Raw genomic sequence first — 24118 nt, 5'->3', positions numbered from 1 at the left:
AGGAGCTTGAGTGTCTAGGCCCTTGGATATTATGTTATTGTAAACTCCTTTAAGGCAAGGACTGATGTGAATGATGTATGGCCTCAGTAAAGCACTGTAAAATATGATATATATATATATATATATAAATAATCCTGTATGAATTCACCAAGACGGAAGAGAATCGCTCCGTGGTGCTCACTGGTATAACCCCGGGCTGATAGGTAAGTAAATACAATCACTTGGAAGTGCCTAACATTTGGCACCCCCAAGTGCAAGATGACTTTCCTTCTCCTTTAATAACAATGGCTATGGCTACTGAAGGAAGGATTAAAGGGGGGGTCCTCTATGTATGAGCACTATCCCCAATGCCATTTAAAAGCACTGGTAGATGCTTGCAGTATTTCTGTGAATTTGGTGGCCCCCAGTGCTCACAGCAGAGCTGAAAAGAACAGGCACATCAAGGTGACACTTTGTCTCCCTTGATCGTCAGGCTCATTCTTCTAACATGGTATTATAGATTCTGCTCAGCCAGCAGCGGAGATCAGAAGCAAGAATCTCGGGGAACGTCGTTTGAGACAACAATATCTGTGCACTATTTAATACTGCATAAGGTGTTCCCTTTCATGGATAACCTGTGGGGGGCTTTCAGTGAACATTTTAATTTTTTTTTTTCATTGTGCTTCAGTTACAAAAAAAAAAAGAAAAAGAAAAGTGCAAAAACGTTGATAAATCAAAGCATCGAAGCAACATTCGCCTTGTCACTTATCAACAGCAGCCGGCGCCCATTGATTGGTTGTTGCTAGTGTGTTTCTCAGTGATGTCACGTCAACCATGTGATCATGGGCAACATGACAAATAGCACAAGGGGAGTAGCGCAGTTCTCTCTGGAGCTGAACCTTGTATTCTCCCATCATGTGCTGGTGATGCACAGCATTAATGAGCAGGAGAACGGGCACATTCTGTTGGCTTCTTTTGTTCAGGAATAGAACCCTGTAAAGGGAATTACAGCATAAAAAAAAGGCTAACCTTGCTGCCGTGAGGACAAAGATAAAGCCATTTCTGCTACTTGGATTTTATATGTTGAGGATGAGCCAATATAAGAGGATGGCAATGTGTGTCCTCCAAATTAATGCACATACGTCATTATTGATTGTTTATTTGTTCATGGTGTGCACTTTGCAATGCTGCTGATGCTATACACTACCCAGTAATTTGCAGCTACTAGAGACCATTATATATATATATACAGAAAAGCAAAGTGTTTACAGTTTCTACTGAAAGCTAATGGGCCACCAATCTCAGCACCTACAGTATATACTGTATATAGGGATGCTTCCGTAATGAGGAGCTAGAGATCTTGCCCCTCCTCTCCCCCCCCAAGAAACGCAGGGGTAAATGAGGGGTAAAAGGGAAAGGCTTTAGGTCTGCAGCACTGGAACAAGGTAAAGCTGAGCACACTCCCTCCTTTCCTCAGATGGCCTGGTGCACAATGTAAGAGGGTACGGCAACCCCCAAATAGGACAATTGTATAGAAATACACTGGCACTCAAGGCGATTAAAGTGCAGGGTTACCCCTTGCTGTTTATTTCGTGCGAACGTGCTTGATAAAGGGGCTTGCCCCGAAACGTTGCACGTTCGCACGAAATAAACAGCAAGGGGTAACCCTGCACTTTAATCGCCTTGAGTGCCAGTGTATTTCTACACAATTTAGGTCTGCAGCATCATTATTATTAACTTACCGAATAAACATTATGTGGCAGCCCTGCCCCGTGCCCCATCCTGCTGTACTTTAAAGAAGAACTAATGCTTAACTAAAGAAGCAGCTAGAAATGTTGTACATTATATTTTGTGCTTCTGTACCAGCCCAAGGCAAACATAGGCCATTAGCAGTAAAGATCTGTGTCTCCAAAGATGCCCCAGTAGCTCCCCATCTTCTTTTCTGCTGATTCACTGCACATGCTCTGTGCTGCTGTCACTTACTGAGCTTAGGGACCCACTCACAATATACAGTACAAATAGAATATAAATGTCACAATATAAGGCTGATTAGTAATTAATACAGATAATTACTACATGGCAGCACAGAAACCAGTGCAATTAGCATCAGAATGTAATAATCTGCCCTGTAGCATCAGCTTATATTACAAACAAAACTCATTTTCTGCTTGATAATTAGTAACGACCCCTAAGCTTAGCTTCTCAACAGCTGCTCAGAGCCCACTGAGCATGTGAGTTTCACAGACACTTTCCAAGATGGTGACCCCCTGTGACAAGTTTGAAGTCCTGGATCGTTGCTGCTATTGACAAGCTGAGACTTTAGGCTGGTGCAATAAATTCAGTATATAAAATATGGTATTTTTAGCCACATTCATTTTTAGGGTTTAGTTCTCCTTTAATATGATCTGCAAATGGGTGCATCTATCAGGAAGAGGAAATGATAAGATAGTGGATATATATATATATATATATATATATATATATATATATATATATATATATATATATATATATACACACACACCACTTCGTGCTAGAGGTGTAGTCAGATCAAGCATCAAAACAGGCCCCATTTTCTAAGAATGCTCCTATAGCAATGCTATGCAGTTATCAGCAGCCAGCCAAACTTTCCACTTAATCACTAGTCCAAAAAGCCCAGCAGAGATGGAAAACATTTCCTGGTAAGGCTGTTGTTGCTGCTGATACATACAGTATATCTAATCTGAATAGCTGCGTGTGCTTACTGCTAAAATCAGAGCAAATACAGGCACCGCTCTGAGCCAAATCATGTGTTACTTGTACAAACTGGCTGTAGAATATCAGCAGACTTATGTCTACTATAGTCCCAGGCTGCTCTGCCTGCTGACAATCAGCCACAGCTTAAAATCCAGTCCAGCACAAATGTTTACAGAGTTATTGGTGTTTTTGAAGTCACTGTTCCTGCTGGAGGTACTGTACCCCAGCATGTGCAGTTGTGTTCAGAATAATAGCAGTCTGTTTAAAAAAGTGAATAAAGCTCAAAATGCTTATACAAGTTTTTATTTCCACTGCACATTCTATTCCAAATCAAAAGATGAAGATAATGTATCAGATTTGTGTTATTCCTTTACAGAAAGTGAAGAAAAATGAACATTAGGCTTTTCCAAAAAATAGCAGTGTCTGCATGCTTCTATACAAGCTCAAACATTCACTGTATAAACTGAAAAATGTTTCAAGATTTTGCTTTTTTGGAATCACTGAACTAATATTTAGTTGTTTAAGCAGTGTTTCTGAGAACTGCTGCACATCTGTGTTGCATGGATAGGCTTGCCACCTTTTCTGGAAAAAAATACCGACCTTCCTATATTCTTGACGTTTTTTCCTATTAATAACATTGGCACCAAGCATCATTTTTACCGGCCAGGCCGGTAAAATACCGGCCAGGTGGCAACCCTATGCATGGAGTCCACCAACTTCTGGTACTTGTTATATTTCACATTTCTGCGTTTCTTGCTTTTGGCTCAGAAACAGCATTTTTACTGTCACCCCACAAGTTTTCTATTGGATTAAGGTCCGGGGATTGGGCTGGACACTCCATAATGTCAATCTTGTTGGTCTGGAACCAAGATGTTGCTCTTTACTGGTGTGTTTTGGGTCGTTGTCTTGTTGAAACTCCCATTTCAAGGACATTTCCTTTTCGGCATAAGCCAACATGACCTCTTCGAGTATTTTGATGTATTGAAACGGATCCATGATCCCTGGTATGTGATAAATAGGCCCAACACCATAGTATGAGAAACATCCCCATATCATGATGCTTGTGCCACCGGCTTCACTGTGTATTGTGTCTTGAATGGGACTTTGTATGGGCTTCTTGCCATAGCTTGGATTTACATAGGGTCTTCTAATTGTAACAGCCAGGCCCGGATTTGCGGCATAGGCCTGGGCCTAGGGCGGCAAAAAAATAGGGGCGGCATGCCGCCCAGCCGCATTATGGGGACGTGTGCGTCCCCATTCAATTACAGCAGCTGCGCCGGCGTTTTTTCACCGGCGCGCTGGGAAGGGGAGGTGTGGTGGGCACTAGGACCGTGCGGCCGCCTGGTCGGACCGTGCGGCCTAGGGGCGGCCGTCAATGAAATTCGGCGCTGGTAACAGCTATTATTCTGAACACAGTTGTATATAACCCTGCTGTCTGGGTGTCTGAATGTGCAACTTTCCCATAAACATTCATAACAACTTTTCAACAGTATTTATTTTTACTTACTTATACTGCAGAGACATGTCTTTTTTTTAATGCAGAACATTTTTTCTCTGCATCCACATTTATAGCATTCTTTATGTGAGTGGGAGTTGCAATATTTCAAGCTTTGGACCAGACATTCCCAATAGAACAGCACCTCCAGAGGTTGGTGCTGCTCTACTGAAGTCTAAGGCTGATTATTCAGGGTGAAAATATTATAACTACTAGCAAACCGAAATGCAAATGCTACCAAGATTTACCAATAGCCAGAGGGCTTCAGGCTGGATAGAACTTATTTTAGTAACACAACTCCATTTTGGCAGCGTTAGGCCATATGTTGGACATGAGGTGTTTGATGTGACGCCATGAAGACATTTCTCCTGAGCTGTCAGTGGGAGCAGAAAACAAGGGATTTTCCAATGTCACAAAGAGCCGCTCATGTTCCAAGGAATTGTATTACAGACACTCCTCTTGCACCAACACAGCAAGAAAAAGGCATCAGAAATTAGGAGATGGATGAAAAGGATGTGAAGTTTCATTGGGTAAAAATGTATGTTGGGGTTATTTCCCCTTTTTTTTTTATTTTCATGAGTTTCTTGCCTGATCTAATGGCAGAATTGAATCAAAACCTCTGTGGGAAAAGGAAATAGAGGCTGTGCTACAAATAATGTTAAATTCTTCATTAAAAAATAAGGTCTATTTCACAATTGAGCAATCACAATCCCCCCAAAACCATTTCTTTGAGACACAGTTTCATACTGGTCTCGGGTGCCCTCACAGCAACGATGTGGAACCAAGCAGCAGGTACAATGATGTACGCATTAACTACTAATAAACTTGAATCCCAGGCAGCTATGATCCAATTTCAGGTCAGTACATAAAGGATTCCTTGTTATGCAACGTGGATTAGTGCCGGCTAATTCTCATTCTCACTCCTTAAGTATTCTGATTTTCTTACTTATTAGCGACAGCTGTAACAGTTCTTATTGGCTTTGCCTAAGCACCGGCCAGCACTTGCCCCAAATACTTTATCCAACAGCGCGTTTCCTTTGTACGGACGTGGGCTTCTCTGTTTATGACCGACTCCTTTGCCTGGTGCTATTCATTGCCATGCTTTGTGGGTGCTTGGCTCAGTATCCCAGCCTTAACTTACTTTAACATTGTGTATGTAATGGATTAAAGCACAATTAAAGGAAAGACGCTCATATAAAATAATTCATTTTAGAAATACAGTAGGTTTGAAAAGAAACAGAAGTTAACATAAAACTGCAATATAACAATTAAAGGGGTTGCTGACCTTTAAAGGAGAAGGAACGGCTAAAATTAAGTAAGCTTTTTAAGAAAGGTCTATATAAATAGAACAGTAAACCCTCAAAGTAATGCTGCTCTCTGTCAAAAGAAACACAGTGTGTCTTTCCTTCTACTGTGTACACATGGACTTCTGTATCAGACTTCCTGTTTTCAGAATAAACATCCAGGGCTAGGGCTTGAGCATGCTCAGTTTGCTCCTCTCTCCCTCTCCCCCTTCCTTTTCCCTCCTCCCTCCTCCCCTTCCAGCTGTAATCTGAGCCCAGAGCTATGAATGAGCAGGTAGAGACTCAGGCAGGAAGTGATGTCACACCAAGATAATATGGCAGCTGATATCCTAAACAAACAGAGAGCTTCCAGAGCTGTTTACTCAGGTATGGTAAAGCATTCTACAGAATAAATATAGTGTTATAGCTTGCACTATTGTGGCTAATCTTTTGGCAATAAACTGCTTCGGTAGCTTTCCTTCTCCTTTAAAATAACTTTTAGTATGGCAGAGTCTGAGACAATTTGCAATTGGTTTTCATTTTTTATTATTTGAGGTTTTTGAGTTATTTAGCTTTTTACTCAGACGCTCTCCGGTTTGCAATTTCAGCAATCTGGTTTCTATGGTCCAAATTACCCCAGCAACCATGCATTGATTTGAACAAGAGACCAGACTATGGATGAGAGGGCCTGAATAGAAAGAGTAATGCAAAGTAGCAATAACAATACATTTGTAGCCTTAAAGTGCATTTGTTTTCAATTACCCTCATTTGAAAGCTGGAAAAAGGTTAGAAGGTGGCAAATAATTCATAAACTATAAAAATTAAAAAAAAAAAATTAAAAAAAAAGGATAAATGAAGGCCAATTAGTTATCCATTCTATAACATACTACAAGTTATCTTAAAGGTGAACCACTTCTTTACGGGGCAAATTTACTAAAGGGCGAAGTGACTAACGCTGGCGCAAATTCGCTAGTGAAGGAGATATACTCTAGCGCTACTTCACGCTCTTACTTATTAATGTTAAAGAAACTTTGCCATCATTCAGCGCCCTGGACGCAATTTCTCATTTTAGTGAATTAGCGTTGTCTGGGCAAATTTTCACCTGGCGAAGTGTTGCAATGTGAGCGAAGCCATCGCTGGCAAATTTTTGCCGGGTGGTGAATTTGCACCCAACTGTCATGACCAGGGCCTATTCGGGCTTTCAGGGGGCGCTGGTCCTTAAGGACTGGAAGGCAAGGTAAAAGTAGGGAACTAGGGCATAGGCAGGGCAGGATACATACTTAAAGGAGAACTAAATCCCCTACCCTGCTCTCTCCTTCCATAGTACCTTACTTGAAAAAGTGTCCCTGGCATTAACGTTGGCATATTCATGCAGGGTAGCGCAGTAGAGCTCTTGGACGCCATCTTCAGTCTTTGAATCCTCTCATTTTCCTTCGTCAATCTTTGGAGCTTTCCGTAGAATGCGTAATAGGCACGAATACCTGACTGGCCCCAACTGCACATGTGCACTTCCGTAAGGAATCTGAAGATACTAAAGATGGCGCCAAGAGCTCCGCAACGCTACTCTGCATAAATATACCAACGTTAATGCCAGGGACACTTTTTAAAGTAAGCTACTAAGGAGGGAGAAAGCGGGGGGACGGGGGGCAATGGAGAGAAGGAGATGGGGATTTTTGATTAACAGCAGTTTAGTTCTCCTTTAATTACAGGTACGGGCAAGGAAGGAAGGTAGGTATGGCACAAGTTGGTTTAACAGGCAGGCAATGGTAGATTAAATCCTGTAGTAAGGAACGCAAAGATAGCAATATAACAAATATAAACCAATATTAAAGAAAAAAAATTTTTTTCAAGGGGTCTACCATACTTTGTCATGGGCTGTAACTATTAGGTAACTATTCAAGAGATCTATGCACTGAATCCAACAGACAAAAGAACCTGTAAGCAAAGACAGTAAAAGCTTTATGGAAGGTACATATCTATATAATTCTGTTTATGGATTTTCCTCTACCTTCCGTAAAGGTTTTACTGTCTTTGCTTAGAGCTTCTGTCTTGTAGTGAACTGCTATTGTACTGCGTAATGCTTTATGTACCTGTACTAAAGGAATGGAAGATTCCCTTAAATTCCTCAGTTCCATTTCTTAGTAAAATTTCCACAAAGCATTAAGTGCACACCTGGGGACTCTCAGGGCTCGTAGCCGCATCAGGGTCAGGCAGAGGAAAATTTCCAATTTTCCATAGTCTCCTCTCATTTACAGTTGCATCGGCTCATGGGGAGGTGGTTAGAGGGCATTCACTGGCATAACATAGGGCTAGACAGTGCCTTAAAGGGGCATTACACTCGGCTTGCAAAGTAACGGCTGAATTGTCTGTTTATTGTACTGAGTCACTCCTTTGCACTCCCGTGACAGAGAGATTTAAGGGTTCATTTACCACTGCAGCCACAGATCAAGAAAAAGTAGGTACAGTCAGTGTTAGCTTTGACGCCATTCATTAAAGGTATTTTCCAGTGCACTTCCCTATAGTTACACTCAGCACCAGTGCGTCCATCCCACCTCCTGTCCTGAATCATGTGCAACTAGGCCGAATGACGAAGGGGCACCCTGAAGTATCACCATCTTCAAGCTGGAGGTAATTCCAGGGTTCCAACTGTCAATACACGCAACAGGCTCAGGCCTAAAGAATCAAGGATAAACATCATTTTGATGCAGAGTGCTCCATCCTGACGCAAATCCATGACACAATCCAGACGCAATTTTCAGCACAATTGTTTCCAAAATGAGTCAATACACAAGTGTCCCACACACTGCCTATGAAGAACTGGACTAATGATATGCTGCATTCTGGGTAAAAAAAAAAAATACACTTTGCAAAAATGAAATCAAGCTATTAAAATAATCTCGCTCAAGAAAGCCTTTATGATTTGCCTTTTAAAGGGGATTTAACCCAAAAATAACATTGACTAAAGAAAATATAATTCTAAGCAACTTATATGATCAACAATTTCATAGATATTAGCAAACGTAAGTCCTGTCAATTGGCTAACTTCTGCTACATTGTTTTAATAGTAAAAAAACAGCAGCGTACAGAATAGCGAGGAACAGACAACTACGACATTGGAAAGCTATATTTTCTTTCATTAGCCAGTCTCCAATTTTGGAAGGACTGTGGTTTTGCAAGGCACCAAAGTGGGTAACCAAGGGTGCCCTGGACTGTGGGGAGGTACTGAGAGCAGAGGGAACCCTGGGAATGGCTATATGGGGTGGAAGGATTGGTTGATGGCACTAAGGGAGGGCTGTTATAAAAAGGGGAAGCTGCTTACCCTCCTCCTCTTGTGACGTCACAGGCACCTGGAGCACTATGCAGGCTGGCAGCGTGTCTGGTCTCCCCTAATGGCGGCTGATTATCCCAACCCCCCACCCGTTGGACTGTTACACTTTTATTGTTACATTTATGTGTTAAAAAAAAAATTTCAATGGATTGTCTTCCATATTAAGAATTGTGTGTTATTAAAAAAAAAAAAAGATATTATTATTGTCACAGCTGTTGGCGGGTAATTGTTTTTGGTCCTTGCCATTTGGGTATGGCCAGTAAGTTTTTCCCTTTACATGCCCACAGCGGCTGCGGTGGCTGCAGGGGCGATCCTGGCCCCTCCGCCGCCTGAGGCAGTTGTGTGCGCTTACCTTTTTGCACCTGAGGAGGTCCACAAGGGCTGCAGAGAGGGCCAGTACGCTAGTGCGGAGAGCCTAACTGCGCTCTCTACACTAGAAGAGCCGAATTTCCGGGAGCAGCATTTTTGCCGCCCCTGGTACCTAGTGGAATGCTAACGCCTCAGGCGACAGCCTCAACTTGCCTCATTGGCGAAGCGCCCCTGGGTGGCTGGCATCTGTGGTAACCTGGGCTTGGTATAACATGACAAGGACAGGGTTATCGGGTTTTTTTGGCAAATATGGTTTTAATAAAAGCTGTAGCTGACCTTCACCCACAAAAAAGAAAAACCGAGTCTTGTGTTTTATTTAAATGTTAGCTCACAAGCGACTGCCTCCCACAGTCTGTTTGCTCTGCTTGCATTTAGCCTTCTCATCACACCCATTCCAATTAATTGGGCAGAATCCCTAAAGTGAAGTGACTAACGCTAGTGAAAATTCGCCAGTGATTTCCTAACGACACAGGCGTCACTTCACTAGCAAAGGAGATTGACGCTAGCGTTGCTTAACACTCTTACGCCAGGCGAATTTTCGCTCTGGCAAATGGACGTAACTCTGCCAATTCACTAAGATGCGGATTTTACTGAACGTTACGTCATTTGCCAGACTTGCCTTCACCACCTCAGAGCAGATGAAGTGCAATGAAGTGCATAGGACTTCCTCATTTTTTTAGTGCAAAAATGTTCTAAGTCCCAAAAAACAGTGGCATCCATTCCTTTTTTCTGAGTGATAGCCTGCAAAAGTCTGTAAAAAAATTTTTTGGTAACCGGGTTCCCCCTCCATTTTCTAACATATGGAACATAAACTATACAGTGGGCTCATGTGTAGGGGATTATAACAACTTTATTCTTTTTATTAAGGTCCCCTGGACTTGTGTAATGTAATGTATTTGCTGCAACATTTACGTCCATGTAACTTTACCATTTCCCGCCGTATGCAAATTAGGTAAAAATACGGCATCTTCGCTTTCATTGCTGAAGTAACGCTAGCGAAAATTCGTCATCGTTCGGCGCCCTGGACGCAACTTTGCACTTTAGTGAATTAGCGTTGTCCTAGCGAATTTACGCCTGGAAAAGTGTTGCGATGGCTGCGAAGCTGTTGCTGGCAAATTTTCGCCGGTTAGGGAATTTGCCCCTAAGTATCTCTACTCTGCAGTGGTGCAAGCCATATAAGTCTAGATTTAGAATCTTTCATATTATAGGCGACTGTTTTGTTCATGGCCTTATATGGTTACTATGCCATCATTAGGTAATGGAGCAGCAGAAACCATATAAATATCTATGACCAGTATATGCAAAATACTCCTGCCTGCCAATCACACTCCTGAGAGATAAAAGTCCAAGTGGAACATGAAATTTCCCAGGTCCCGACACAAGATCGAAGTCCACGATGGGAGCTAAAAATAGGAACCAATAAGTGGATCAAGGTCAGTTAATGGCACAGAGGTTATTGGTAGTGATAGCTATAAATCTATATAACAGTGAAACATAAACATGTATAGTTGCAGGTTTGCACTGATTGTCACTGGACTCTTGTACTTTCAGTATAGACAATTTCAGGACAGTATTGAGAACACTGACACCTAGTGAAAAAAGAGCAGCAGCTAATATTTGCATCTAGTATATGCTCTAAACAGAAGCAGGGACCTGATATTTATTTTTTCCAATGCAATTGTTACCTTTAGGCAATCTCTCCATTGCACAGGCCTTACACTTACCCACAAATATTTCCCAACATTTTTCATCAAGTCCTCAAATTTTCATCATAGCCAAAAGCTAAGCCTTTAAACTACCGTGACTACAATTAGGGCAATTTATGTTTGTATTTGTTTATATTGGAATTCATACCGAATGTGTCAAAGCACCAGCCTGGTGGGAGCCTTGACTCAGCTACACAGGCATTATAACCTGCACCCCAGTCCCTAGAATTAAAAAGTCCATGGAAAAAGTATGAATTTTGTACAGGTATGGGATCCATTATCTGGAAACCCATTATCCAGAAAGATCTAAATTACGGAAAGCCAGTCTCCCATAGACTCCATTTTATCCAAATAATCCAAATTTTAAAAATGATTTATTTTTTTCTCTGTAATAATAAAACAGTAGCTTGTACTTGATCCAAACTAAGATATAATTAATCCTTATTGGAAACCAGCCTATTGGTTTTATTTACTATTTACATAATTTTCTAGTAGACTTAAGCTGGCCATAGATGTTGAGATTTTTAAAAGATCAGATCCTCATCGTCAGCCCACGATTTTCTCGGAACGATCGTACGAATTTACCATCAACTAAAAAGACCAATTTGCCAGGAAAACAAAGGGGAGCTGCCTGCTTGGCCCTGCAAACATAGATAGATTGCACTGGGACCGACAAAGATTTTTTGACCTGGCCGATCAATTTCCTGACAGATGTCGGCCGAAAAATCGTAAGATGTACGATCGTTCGAATCCCACTAACCGCACGATAATTTCAAAGGATTGGTCGGGCTTCCCTAAAATCGGTCGTTCAGCAAGAAGAATCGTCGCATCTATGGGGAGCTTTAAGGTATGAAGATCCATTATCCGAAAAACCCCAGGTCCCGAGCATTCTGGATAACAGGTCCCATACTTGGCCTGAGTACAGGTATGGCACATGTTATCCAGAATGCTCTGGAATTAGATGTATTCTGGATAAGGGGTTGTTCCGTAATTTGTATCTCTATATCTTGAGTCTACTAAAAAAAATCATGTAACCATTTATTAAACCCAACAGGACTGTTCAGTCTAGAATAGGGATTAATTATATCCGTTTGGATCAAGTACAGGGTACTGTTTTATAATTACAGAGAAAAAAGAAACCATTTTTAAAAAACTTGAATTATTTGATTAAAATGGAGTCTATGGGAGATGGTCTTTTCGGAGCTTTCTGGATTACTGGTTGCCAGATAACTGATCCGATACCTGTAATACAGTACGTATTCATTTTCCTCCTTTACCACTGAACGTGTCTGCAATTTATTCCTCTAACGTGTCATCATCTATTTTCTCCCTGCTGCATGTGGAATGATGGAGTGAGATCTGTAGGTGTTTTTTCCGCCGAGGGAAGCACTAACTCCAGAGAGCTGTTTGTCCGGCTCTGATGTCACAAACGAAACGTTGCCTGGAGATAAGGAGCAAACCTGATCTGCTTGTTTATAAAATATCCCCATCAACCACGGGGAGCCATGATGTCACATTCTCACTGCATTCCCAGCCTGGCTACAAGGTGTCAGAAATCATTTACACCGAAAAATGACATTTACTGTATTACTGTAGATACAGGGTGGGTGATTTTTGAATTCTAGTGTATCTATAGGGAAGGCAATACATACTTTGCGTGCCCCTTTATTCATTAAGTAGTGCTGTTTAACCTTGGCATGTACCAAACCCATTACTGAATCCTTCACAAATGCATTGGGCAAACATAAAACCCAATATTCACGTTGTGCCAATGAAACTGTGTCACCTTCAAGCGTAAAGAAAAGCCATGACATTACGGGTTTAGGAATCTGTTTCACTGAACACTATAAGGTTTTGGTGTCTATAAATAAAGCTGCCCATACACGGGAAGATCTTGCCTTGGTTTGGCCGCCCCAACTGACCTGATACTTTGGTCGCTGAGGAACAACCGGATATATTTTAATATGGGCTCATTCAGACATGTCAGGTTATTCTTCATTGATTTTTAACCAATTACCAACGAGATTGGGAAGAGCATAGCTTTAAGCATCTTTAAATTGATGAACAATTATTAAGGATTTGGATTTGTAACCAATGATGCCTTGGAGTGCATGTAACCCCTGCTGATACCAATGAATGTTCCCCGAATTGCTCTTTATAGGGAATGTCAGAGACATGCCATTATGTTAATGGAACATTTTGTGTAAGGCTGGTGCCATTATATGGGTACTCATTATCTAGGTGTGATCTGTCCTTGATTAGTTATATCATGTGACACATTCAGATACAATGATGCCCAGGGCTGGAACTAGGGGTAGACAGAGTAGGCACGTGCCTAGGGCGCAAAGCTGGAGGGGCACCAGGCACGTACCTTCCATGCTGCCTGCCTACCCCTAATCTGGTCCCCTCTCTTCTGTAGAGTTGGCTTGCGCTTCCATTGGCTCATGTGCGCCAGTGTCCGTTAGGGCATACACGCTAGTGTCCATTTGCGCATGCGCGCCAGCGTCCATTCACTTGTGCACATATCCGTTCGCGCATGTGCGCACCAAGTCGGCGCTGCGGCCAGCCAGGTTGCCTTGGGCGGCTGGCGGGGCCAGCTCTGATGATGCCATTTAAGTTGGGGCGTCTGTTCACCGGAATCATACATAGAGTTAGGTAACTATTTAGAATTCATACCTACCTCCCAACATTTTGTAAATAGAAATAGAGAAAAAGATTTGCTGTGTGGAATCCGGCAACATTTTTGACTACGCCCATTTTTGTGGCTACACCCCCTAATTACCATATTCATTTTACAATATTTGGCAGTTCAAACTCATTTCTGTGGTTTTTATGTGTTATTACAGCTTTGCTAATGAAGCTGAATAACCCTTTAAACTGTGACCCACAGTTTCCCCAAGAGACCTGCTTATCTTAAATTGTTACAATTGTTTCTTTGCTTATCATTTGTAAGAAATGTATCTAAGTGCACCTGCCACATATCCTGGGCTCTCCGACAAAAGCCAATTAAAGGGGAACTCTGGCTTCCAAACCAAAATTTGATAAAGAGGCCACATAACACAGACACCCTAATATACCCATCACAGTTACCTGTTTCTTCAAAAAGTATGAATAAATGCCATTTTCTATGCTGAAATCCAACAGCTCTTCTCTGTATCATTTGAAATCCTGGCAGGGAAGGAGGGACTAAACACTGATGTTACAAATTGTAACAACTTCTCCACAGCTTACAGACAGCATGCAGGAACTACGCACTGCACTATATGAATATGCAGAGATGGAATTTTATAAGCACATAAAAAGATGTGTTCCTACATTCCCAAAGCTGCTCACAAAAAGGGTTCTTTATATAATGAATTTACAGTGACGTGTTAAATCCCAATACCCAACCCTTTAATAGGGTACTGGTGTTTTCATACTGTGCTCCGTCATGAACCATTAGACTATCACAGACAGAGTTTCATTCAGTGCTAAAATGAACAGTACCACCAAAAATTCAAAGTGTCATCAAGTAATGAAAATATAATGTACTGTTGCCCTGCACTGGTAACACCGGTGTATTTGCTTCAGAAACTCTACTATAGTTTATATAAACAAGCTGCTGTAAAGCTATAGGGGCTGCCATTCAAGCACAGGATACACAGTAGACAACAGATACAGCATACAAAGTGATTCTTCAGAACTTATCTGTTATCCACTATGTATCCTATGCTTGAATGGCTGCCCCACAGCTACACCTCAGCTTGTTTATATAACCTCTAGTAGTTTTTCTGAAGCAAACACACCAGTTTTGACAGTGCAGGGCACCAGTACATTATATTGTCTTTTCTTTAAAACACAAATTTTTTTTTTGGTGTTACTGTTCCTCTAATTTATGGAATTGTTCAAGAGAAAGGAAATTGTATTTCAGCAATCAGCAGAGGCAAAGTTTGTCCAACCATTGAACAACATGAGCATAACAACCGTATTTCCACTAAGTAGTTGCTTTAGTGCAGCCACACTGTACAAACACTGCTCACTGGGGAACACTGGGCACATCAGGCAAATCGTGCATCCTTGCCAAAACAGAACTGTCATTCAGGTACCTGAGAAGAATATATTGTCCTGGCTTACAAGTCCTTCTACTGTTCCGCACAACTGCATACCGATAACACCTTGCTTGAATTATTACCCAAAGCCCCATTGCAGCAATGCTGATGGAATTTCTAGGAAGAACCTCTTTGTGTAGAAAACTGTGCCAATGTTGCGCCCACTGAATTTCCCAAAAGGATGAGCTGATGTAGTGGGACACACTTTGGCACCCTCATAATTCACTCCATGTTGATACCTACCTCAGTAGACAGTGATATATTGTTATATGGCTAATACCACCCTTAAAAATACATTGCTCCCCTCAGTACCAACCAAAGCCCATCAATGCTGTGTTGATTTCACAGCTGCAAAAAAAAACAGCACTTGCACTTCTATGGGCTACACCTTGCACTTCAGCTGCAATAATATGCACATTGGGGAACACTGGTTTATGCACAATAACAATGTATAGTCTTTTGGGTGCAAATCTGTGCACCTAGCCCTGTACTCACTGTTAATGAATACATCCAAAAATGACCATATCTATAGCAAAAAGAAAAGAAGAGCACTACAAGAAGGAGATGTGTATATGAGTGTGTGTATTAGCCCAGGGTAACTATATTTAGAACAACAACACTGTATATTAGTAGTACAGGTATGGGATCTGTTATCCCGAATGCTTGGCACCTGTGGTTTTCTGGATAATGGATCTTTCCATAATTTGGATCTTCCAGCCATAAGTCTACTAGAAAATCATGTAAATATTAAATAAATCCATTAGGCTAGATCTAAAATAAGTAATTCAAAAAACAACTGGAGCTGCTCGGATGAGTAGTGAAACGTCTTCAATAATTACTCAGCAAGTCCAGTTGTTTTTGAATTACTTATTAGATATCCCATGACCTGGATGAATGAAATCGTCATAGCCAATAGGCTAGATTTGCTTTCAAGGAAGCAAACGGATTAGGATCAGTTATATCTTAGTTTGGATCAAATACAAGGTGCTGTTTTATCATTACAGAGAAAAAGGAAATCATTTATAAAGAAAATTGGATTATTTGATTATAATGGAGTCTATGGAAGACAGCTTTATTGTAATTCAAGCTTTCTAGATAATGGGTTTCCGGATAACGGCTCCCATACCTGTAATAAATCATTATATAACACCATACACCTCTGGCTTGACTCCATTCAAGGACTCCCTTGTCTATCGATGCTTGGGACCTGGGGTTTTCCAGATAGCAGATCTTTCCAAATATGGATCTTCATACCTTAAGCCTAATAGAAAATCATGTAGTTTTTAAATAAACCCAATAGGCTGTTTTTGCTTCCAATAAGGATTAACTAAATCTTAGTTTGGATCAAGTATAAGCTACTGTTTTATTATTACAGAGAAAAATTTAAAAAAAAAATATGGATGATCTGGATAAAATGGAGTCTATAGGATATGGCCTTCTTGTAATTCTGAGCTTTCTGGATAAGGGGTTTCTAGATAACAGATCCCACCTGTATTTATATCTTATAATTCAGTATAATAAATTATAGGCAATAGCCTATGAGTGACTGCTGAACTCCCAACTAGGGTTGCCACCTTTTCTGGAAAAAATACTGTCCTTCCTATATATTTATCTTTTTTCCCTATTAAAAACATTGGGATCAGCAATCATTTTTACTGGCCAGGCCAGTAAAATACCGGCCAGGTGGCAACCTAACTCCAACCCCAAGATGATGGATGAGGTTAGACATTCCTACCTGAATGTTTGTGAAGAGCGCAATCTATGGATTATTAAAAGGGTCCCCCATCTAAAAACTTTTTTTTAATTAAAGAATAGGCATATATTAATCAAGAATGTTTAAATGTTTGTAAGTGTCATTGCTACCAAATTCAGTATCTCTCAGGCTGTTTATTCTCTGCCCTCCAGGTTCTGACTCCTGAAAGAATGTAGCGGAGGCCAGCTAATTAGGAGACCCGACTCTTGTTTCAAGACCAGAGAGGCTAAAAATACCACATTCAGTTGCACTTACATTTGCAAATAAATTAAAGTACTTAAAAAATGTGTGACAGATGCATATGGAAATGATATTCTTTAATTTTGCAAAAAAAGTGTTTCAGGGTGGAGTTCCCCTTTAAAAAAATGTCAAGGAAACAAAGGTGCTTTGAGTTTAGGGAATTCCCGAGAATCAGACAAATCTCCAGTGCAAGATGGAGACCCAAGACGTCAAGACAATAGTTTAGTATTTTAATCCCCCCTCAACCTTATCCGGACTCCGGCCGCTCTCATCATGAAGCACCAGAGTCAGAACAGTTCCTTATATAAGATCAAGCCGGGAAAGTGAAATAAGCAACTGGACACAATACATACAGTGCTATGAAATGTTTACATAAATCGAGTGAAGGAATAAAGGAAAAATAGTTCGAATTTCGAATGGTCGACTATGACCTTCGACTTCGAATCGAACAATTCGAACCAAAAATCGTTCGACCATTCGATAGTCGAAGTACTGTCTCTTTAAAAATTTCTTCGACCTAGTTTGCCACCTAAAACCTACCGAGGCCAATGTTAGCCTATGGGGAAGGTCCCCATAGGCTTCCTAACAATTTCCTGATCGACGAAATATCCTTCGATAGATGGATTAAAATCCTTCGAATCGTTTGATTCGAAGGATTTAATCGCTCGATCGAACGATTATTCCTTCGATCGTTCGATCGAACGATTATTCCTTCGATCGTTCGATCGTAGGAATAGCAGTAAATCCTTCAAATTCGATATTCGAAGTTGAAGGATTTTACTTCGACTGTCGAATATTGAAGGTTAATTAACCCTCGATATTTGACCCTAGGTAAATGTGCCCCTGTGACTTTGTGTCTGTGCCCCCACGGTATATAATATTGTTGATCATTGCACTTGTGTTCATATTCTATCAGTGGGAGCCTCTCTGATCATATATTTTAGGGTCTATATGGATCATTTTCCAACAGAGGGTAAATTAGTACCTGGATAGTAATTCACAGAATCCAGTTGGTGATTAGTAGTAATGGGCGAATTAATCTGCCAGACACCAATTTTCGGTGAATTTCTGCATTTTGTCACAAGCGAAATAATTAGTGAAACTGCTGCAACAATTTGCCAGCAAAAAATCCGTCGCGTCCAAAAAAATTTGAAATCAAAATCGGCACGTGCATAATAAATGTTGCGCGTCAAAATTATTCGGACGCCCATTGACTTCAATATGTTTTGCAAATTTTTCGCACAGATTCACACAGATTAGTGATTAGCTACAATACAAAATAAAGAACAGGGTGATTCTGTGCCCCATGCCTCTCCCCAGCGCTGACCCTTCTTGCGCAGAAGTGGGTCCAAGGAGGAGGCACATCATTAGTGCAAAGAGCGCACCTGTGCTCTTTGCACTAGAAGAGCCGAATTTCTTATTTAATAACAAGACAAAAGCAAAAAACTGATTGGTTGCCATGGGTTATTGAACCAGGGTAAATTGTCCCACTGTAAATGACCCCCAGTAAATATTCTGCAGATTTTGGTGGCAGGATTTACGGTGCCGGAATAAAGTATGGCACAAGGCAGAGGCTATAGAGCTTTTTGACTCACCTTGAGCAAAAAACAAGTTGAAGCCGCCATGTTTTTCAGTGTTTACACCCTACCCTGCACCTCTGAATTTCGCAGTACTGTTTTCACGATGGACAGGCTGGGGCGGTGCTTATGTGTATATAAGATTTATTTATAAACTCTGGGTAAATTTACTATAACTATAAGTTATCAGGGTAGGACTGGTCCAGTCAACCACCGGGAGAAAACCTGGTGAGCCCCAGCCGTCATTGGCTGACTGGTCAGAATTAGTTATGGGCGAATAAATTCGTCAGGTGCGAATTTGAAGGGAATTTCTGCGTTTCACCACCAGCGAATAAATTCGTAAAACTGGCACAAAAATTTTTTTGGACGCATGTCGGAAAAGTCGCTCGCATCCAAACCGTTGCGCATCAACATTATTCTGACGCCCATTGACTTTAACGCCGGTATCAAAATTAGACGTGGGCATCAAAATTAGTTTTGTGAATTCTTTGCCATTTTGCTTAGCCGAAAAATGTGCAAATTTCCTGCAAAATTTGCGAAACGGAAAAAAATTCACGAAATGCAAATTTTGATGCCTATGTCTATTTTGACGCCTGCGTCAATTTTTTGCCATTTTGCGAATTTTGCACATTTTTCGGGACAAATTCGCCAATCACTAGCCAGGATCAGCACCCCCCCCTCATATTAGAACTGTCACTTTTGGGCATTTTGGTTTTTCCATAAAAACAGATCATTCGCAAGGCTCTGAGTAACAAAGTAGTCGAATATTCAGGAAACTGCAATAAAAGAATTATACCTTCAGATTTATCCATTGTGAGTTGAAATCTATTTGCTGAAGTGCTATAAAATAAGTTATTATATCCCTCTAATTACAAAGTTCAGGTTATCTGCACAGAGACAGGATTCCTTACGTGGAAAACCCTGTAGTAAGAAAATTAAAGGAACAGTAACACCAACAAATGAAAGTGCATTAAATTAATTAAAATACAATGCACTGTTTCCTGCACTGGTAAAACTGGTGTGTTTGCTTCAGCAGCTCTACTATAGTTTATATAAACAAGCTGCTGTGTAGGCAGCCATTCAAAGTTGAAAAAGGAGAAAAGGCACAGGATACACAGCTGATAACAGATAAACTCTGAAGTATACAATGGGATTCTACATAGCTTATCTGTTATCTACTATTTGTCCTGTGCTTGAATTGCTGCCCCCATGGCTACACAGCAGCTTGTTTATATAAACTATAATAGTCTTTCCGAAGCAAACACACCAGTTTTACCACTGCAGGGCAATACTACATTATTTATTCATTACTTAAAGGAACAGTAACATCAAAAAACTAAATTGTTTTTTAACGTCATCATAAAAATAAGGTTTGGGCTCAGACTGAGGGTTGTTTATATTCTATATAAGGTAACAAATTTACTCAACATGGCAAATGCCATTTTATGCTCAGGCCGTGCGACCTGACATCATACAATTTTACTGTTTTGAGCACTTCCTTTTGTCTTAAAAAGGGACAAAATTCACCCATGCCCAAGCTACTTTCCTTTCTTCTCTCCAGCCATGGACCCCAGAACCATTTAGATATTTATTTTCCTTATTCTACCCACAGCAGACCGATCAAAGCTAATTGCTGATTGCTTGCTAGGGTCTACAACACTGGGAAATTTTGCCGGGTGTTAGTAAATCACCCCCACTTATTATGCTCACACTGCACCCATTAGTGTGGCTGTGGGTGCTAAAGAACCTCAAGGAGCCCATGTAGAACTATGATCAGGTGCAGATCAGTGAAAAGGACAGAAGATACCTGAGGTGAACAAATGACCCAAGACATATGCAGGGTGTGTGCAGGGTTATGGTGGATCAAGGGCATATTTTGGGCACAGTGGGATATGACCATGACAGGGAATTTAGCTGGCAGTTTTATGTGGGAGCAGAGTGTTTCTAATTAGTTGACAGGGGCCAGCACTCAGGGTGCTTAGCCAGACAGTGAACTAATAGCTTGGGCCCACTGAAGGGAGCATGGGGCCACATTATTTCTAATGGTGGCCTTGTATATGATGATAAGTCAGGCTACACTTGTGCCATCCCAGGCTCAGACTGGAAATCTGTGGATTGTGACTGCTGGAAGATGCCATAGACAGTGGGAGCTGATTGGGCCTCTGTGTGCTTGAAATACCAGGACCTATTCTGACTACCAGTTAGACATGTGCCATCCCTAGCCCTGAAGGAGCCTGTATATTTATACACAGTGATACAGCTCATCATTCTATAAACAAGACATTTTCTGAAAATGAGTATTTCTTAATCTCTCCTGCCCTCTAGTGTCCATATCATATATAAGCCGTACACACTTATTTTTACATTCAAGTGAATATTAATTTGCACTAGGGATGTGCCGAATCCAGGATTCGGTTCGGGATTCGGCCAGGATTCAGCCTTTTTCAGCAGGATTCGGATTCATATACAATGTGCTGATTGGAATACTATTTTGCATATGCAAATTAGGGGCGGGGAGGGAAATCACGTGACTTTTTTCCACAAAACAAGGAAGTAAAAAATGTTTTCCCCTTCCCACCCCAAATTAGCATATGCAAATTAGGGTTTGGATTTGGTTCGGTATTCGGCCGAATCTTTTGCGACGGATTCGGGGGTTTCGGCCGAATCTAAAATAGTGGATTCGGTGCATCCTTAATTTGCACATCCACTATTTACAGGTTAATGACTAATTTGACTTCCAATCAGCACATTGTATATCAATTGGTAACTTCATAACTTATAACTTCATAACTTATGCCTAACTTCATAACCCCCTCCCCCGCAGCCCAGCTATACAGGATATACAAGGGTGTCTGTATCTCAGCTCTTGCGTGAGCATTTATTATGTGAGCTCTTGTGAGCAGGGCCAGTTTGGTTGGTAAGTCTCATGTTTGTTTAATGTGCGGTGCACCATGCAATTGGGTCACTTAATGAGGCCAAGGCTATGTAAAAATGCCCCCAGGTCTGCCGGCAACTTTTTTTTTTTTTAACCAACATTCACAGTCCCATTTGAGGCACAGCAATGGCAGTGTGTGATATTGGAAATGGGGTGGCGTTTGGGGTGTGCTTTGGGGGTTGTGTGTCGCAAAGGGGAAAACAGGTTGCAAATATTGCACCCGGGACCGTGGGTGATCAGTTACTCCCTTCAATGAGAAATCGTGTGCAAACCAACTCCGTTAATAATGGGAACACATCATACAGCTTTAATGTCATGTTATAACCCTTTAACATGGGAAAGCTGCCACAGGAGACCTGTGTACACATTGTAATGTCATAGGCAGCTCCACCAGACACAAACAGCAACACAAATACTAGGGTAACCACACTTTTAGTTGCCCTTTAACCATCAAAGCCCCTGTTTTCTCCATAATGAAGATTTAGATAATGGAAATGGACACAACCCTGCCCAATTTCCCTCGAGATGTTGCAGCCTTTACTGGCCTGAGCTGATTAACACAGATCCGTCTCTATTTCAATTTCCATAGTAGTAGTCTTCTGAAGGCACGACACAAGAGACAGCGCCCCCTGTAGTGTGGCTACAAAGTTCCACACCCCGTGGTCTTTTTATTGTTGCAGGCAGTGGGCTGCACAATTTGCTGAGCAGAGATGACTTATCCTGTGATGCTCCAGCTGCTACTGAACTGCATCTCCAAGAAAGCCTTACCAGCCAATGCAAGGGCTGAGATTTAGCCGACTGAATATGAATATGATCAACCTGTTTCTGCCAATGTCCCAACATGAGAAAAATTCTTTATATAAGAAACAAGAAGAGGAGCCAGAGCAGAAAGGGAACAATTCTACAGTACATCTCCTTTTATAATCAGGTGCAACAGTGCAATCTCCAACAGTCCAGCTTTACTGTCCATTTGAAAAGAAAATACATGAAAAAGTCCAACATCTTTAACTTTTACTGACCCTTAGAGGAAAGCCACTTATCAGCATAGAACCCAATGCATAAGACTAATGCAAAAAAAGCAGAGCAGCAGCACATTACCTACTACCAACTGTAACGCATTTCGTACCACCAACTGCAGTGTGCCAGTACATTTCATACCAAACATTGCGGCATACCTCCCAACATTTGAAAAAGGGAAAGATATTTTATATAAAAATAATTTTTGACCTCCTCCATTTTATGGCCACACCCATTAATTACCATATCCATTTTACAAAATTTGGCAGGTTATGAAAGTCTGAACACATTTCTGGGTGTTTTAAGGCCATGCTTTATGTGTTATAACAGTTTTGGTAATGAAGCTGAAATTAGTATTTAAAATGTGAGCAAGAGACCTGCTTTAAATAGTTACAATTGTATCTTTGCTTATCTTAAATTGTTACACGTGTATCTAAGTGCAGGTGCTGAGTGTTCAGGGCTCTCTGTCAAAAAGCCTCTTATTTTAATTGTTTCAGAAACTTTGTATCTTTTTCTGGTGTCAGTGCAGGAGATCAATCTCTGAACTTTTTACTAAAAATCTGCAGGCGGAATGAAAAAAAAAAAAATCGGGATCGTCCCACAGAAGACAGGACAGTTGGAAGGTATGCTGCAGATCAGCAGTAGATTTTATACCCCCAACTGCAGATCAGAAAGAGATTGCATACCGCCAACCGCAGAACAGTTCATACCCCCCAGCTCCAGAGCAGCAGTGCATTTCATATCATCAAATGAAGAGCAGCAGTGCCTTCATACCTAACACTGCAGATTAGCAATACATTTTATACCAACTGCAGAGCAGCAGTGCATTTTATTACACCAAATGAAGAGCAGCAGTGCATTCATACCTAATACTGCAGATTAGCAGCACATTTTATACCAACTGCAGAGCAGCAATGCATTTCACACCACCAACGGCAGCACATTTCATACACTCAACAGCAAAGCAGCAGTGCATTTCATACCCCAAACTGCAGGGCAGTGCACTTCACACCACCAACTGTAGAAAAGCAGTGCATTTCATACCAAACAATACAGATGAGCAGAGCATCTTATACCCCAAACTGCAGAGCAGCAACACACTTGAAATCTGGGGACTTACCTGGTATAGTGGCTTTGTTGATGGATGGTTGGTTACACATTGTGGATCGTCTTGATAAAAAAAAGAGAGAAGGAAAAGTCGTTAGATGAGAACAGTCGCTTAAACTGAAAGAAGACAAACAGTCATCAGATTTAGTGATGAGTAAATTTGTCCCATTTCGCAAAACTGTGAAATAATTTGCAAAACAGAAAAGATGTGCAAAACGTTTTTGCCGAGAGAAATTATTTTTGTTGTGTATTTTTGTAGCAAACTACACAAGTCTACGGGGGTTTTTTTTTTTTGGCACCTTGTTTCTCCTTTGGGTCCTCCAATTACAATTGGGAGGGCAAAACCACATGCATTGTTTGCTGCTCCACACCCCTCCATTGTTAGAGGACCTCCTATCCACTAGGCTACAACTGCTTTTTCAATAGAAAAAAAAAGGTCTCCCTGTTGCCAATTTAAAAACATGTCTGTAATTTTTGACTTCATCTCTTGTGATGGTATCTACTA

The 24118-nt window shown here is 41.1% G+C and overlaps 1 protein-coding gene across 3 annotated transcripts in view; it reads right to left on the bottom strand.

Moving 5' to 3' along the window:
- LOC108704431 (cAMP-specific 3',5'-cyclic phosphodiesterase 4D) overlaps positions 1-24118 on the bottom strand; it is a 298109-nt gene that overhangs the window by 81760 nt on the left and 192231 nt on the right. For all 3 annotated transcript variants that reach the window (XM_041580563.1, XM_018240989.2, XM_041580564.1), the window contains exon 5: positions 23627-23676. In XM_041580563.1, coding sequence (XP_041436497.1) covers positions 23627-23676 — 50 coding nt within the window. The remainder of the gene's footprint in view (positions 1-23626; positions 23677-24118) is intronic.

This window comes from Xenopus laevis, chromosome 1S (assembly GCF_017654675.1).
Source record: "Xenopus laevis strain J_2021 chromosome 1S, Xenopus_laevis_v10.1, whole genome shotgun sequence".
NCBI classification, from domain to species: Eukaryota; Metazoa; Chordata; class Amphibia; order Anura; family Pipidae; genus Xenopus; species Xenopus laevis.
Note: the sequence above shows the minus strand (reverse complement) of the source record. Positions and strands in the feature narration are given on the sequence as shown.